The following is a 1304-nucleotide window of genomic DNA, read 5'->3' as shown; positions in this document are numbered from 1 at the left end:
CCAATTGCACTGCACTAAACGATGCAACCAAGCGCACAGTTACCCAGGGGATCTCAATTGTGTTGGTACCCAGACGACAACTGCATTGCCATTGCCAATTGAAAATGTTGTAACTTCGTCTAAGTTGCTGTTTCCTAGGCCCCGTCTCTGCACGGTTCCATTGATGTCATTTTTGCAACCATTATTTGTTTTAAAGACACAGCATCAGCATGTTGTATATCAAATATTTCATAATACAAAGCAGTTTACCACTCTTTAGTTACAGCACAAATAGCTATGCTCATGAGCAGCTTATGATAGAACCTGTTGATTGAATGAGCTCAATAAATGTTACTCAATTGATAAAGTTTAACTGTAAGCAAGCGACGTGGATGCAAGAATATCAATCGATTGCGTCTACAAAGATAAACATATAAAAGGAGCACATGTTTTGTGATAAGCACATGTTTTGTGATATGTATGATAGTAGACAAAGAATAAGAAGAGGCATGAATTTGTATTTTTAGTACTACTTCTTATAGCGACACTATTGTTGCTAAGCATTATGGAGCCTTCACGTCAACAGGGAGGGTCTACGGAGGAAGAGACATCGCTAAGATTTAGGCGTGATGCAATTCAATTTTTGTTATATTTACTCTTAATATTCATCTTAGTTGCATTGTGGTCTGTAGTCCAAACTAGCCGAACATTGAATACAATAGAAAAAGAAAACACTTTATTTATCGAGGAAATTAGACTGCACTTGACTAAAGATATAGTTAAGCGTCACGAAAGCTTTATTGATTTACTGCCTTTGAACGTTCCTTTAAACAGTAATACTTCTGATAGTAATCATTATACAACAGGATGGGTATATCCGGAACCACAAAATTCTGATATACCCACTTTGACCACAAGTACTACAACTACCACATTATCACCGCTCGGTAAACGTGTAGCATATTTATGGTGGACTCTTGCTGCAGTTAAGTTGGTTATAACAGGAATTAGCCTTTGGGGTACAGCACAATCATGTATAAATTGGTCGCAAGGTAGTGCTGGAACTGCTGATAAAGCTGGATGTGTAACCGGGTGTGTTGCTACGGCAGTTGGTACGATGGCAACAGTCAATAAGGCAGCTTTCAATTACGAATATATTAATAGTGCTGATCGTGCATGGTTATCATCAATCAATGATGCCTGGCGGAAACGAGATACTGAGCTTGCAGCAGAATATCTTTTAAATGTACAAAATATTACGGCGGCTATGGCACAGCTTTCAGGCTTACCTACATTAACTGTTCTACAATCTAACTTATCTGTAG

The 1304-nt window shown here is 38.3% G+C and overlaps 1 protein-coding gene across 1 annotated transcript; it reads left to right on the top strand.

Moving 5' to 3' along the window:
- Positions 1-544: 544 nt before the first annotated feature.
- TPHA0A00110 (uncharacterized protein) lies at positions 545-1304 on the top strand (the record flags this gene model as incomplete). Its single annotated transcript, XM_003683482.2, has 1 exon — positions 545-1304. A coding segment is annotated over one exon (760 nt), but the record flags the coding sequence as incomplete, so codon positions are not given.

The sequence above is a fragment of the Tetrapisispora phaffii genome, chromosome 1 (assembly GCF_000236905.1).
Source record: "Tetrapisispora phaffii CBS 4417 chromosome 1, complete genome".
Classification (NCBI taxonomy): Eukaryota; Fungi; Ascomycota; class Saccharomycetes; order Saccharomycetales; family Saccharomycetaceae; genus Tetrapisispora; species Tetrapisispora phaffii.
This window is presented reverse-complemented; position numbering and strand designations above follow the sequence as displayed.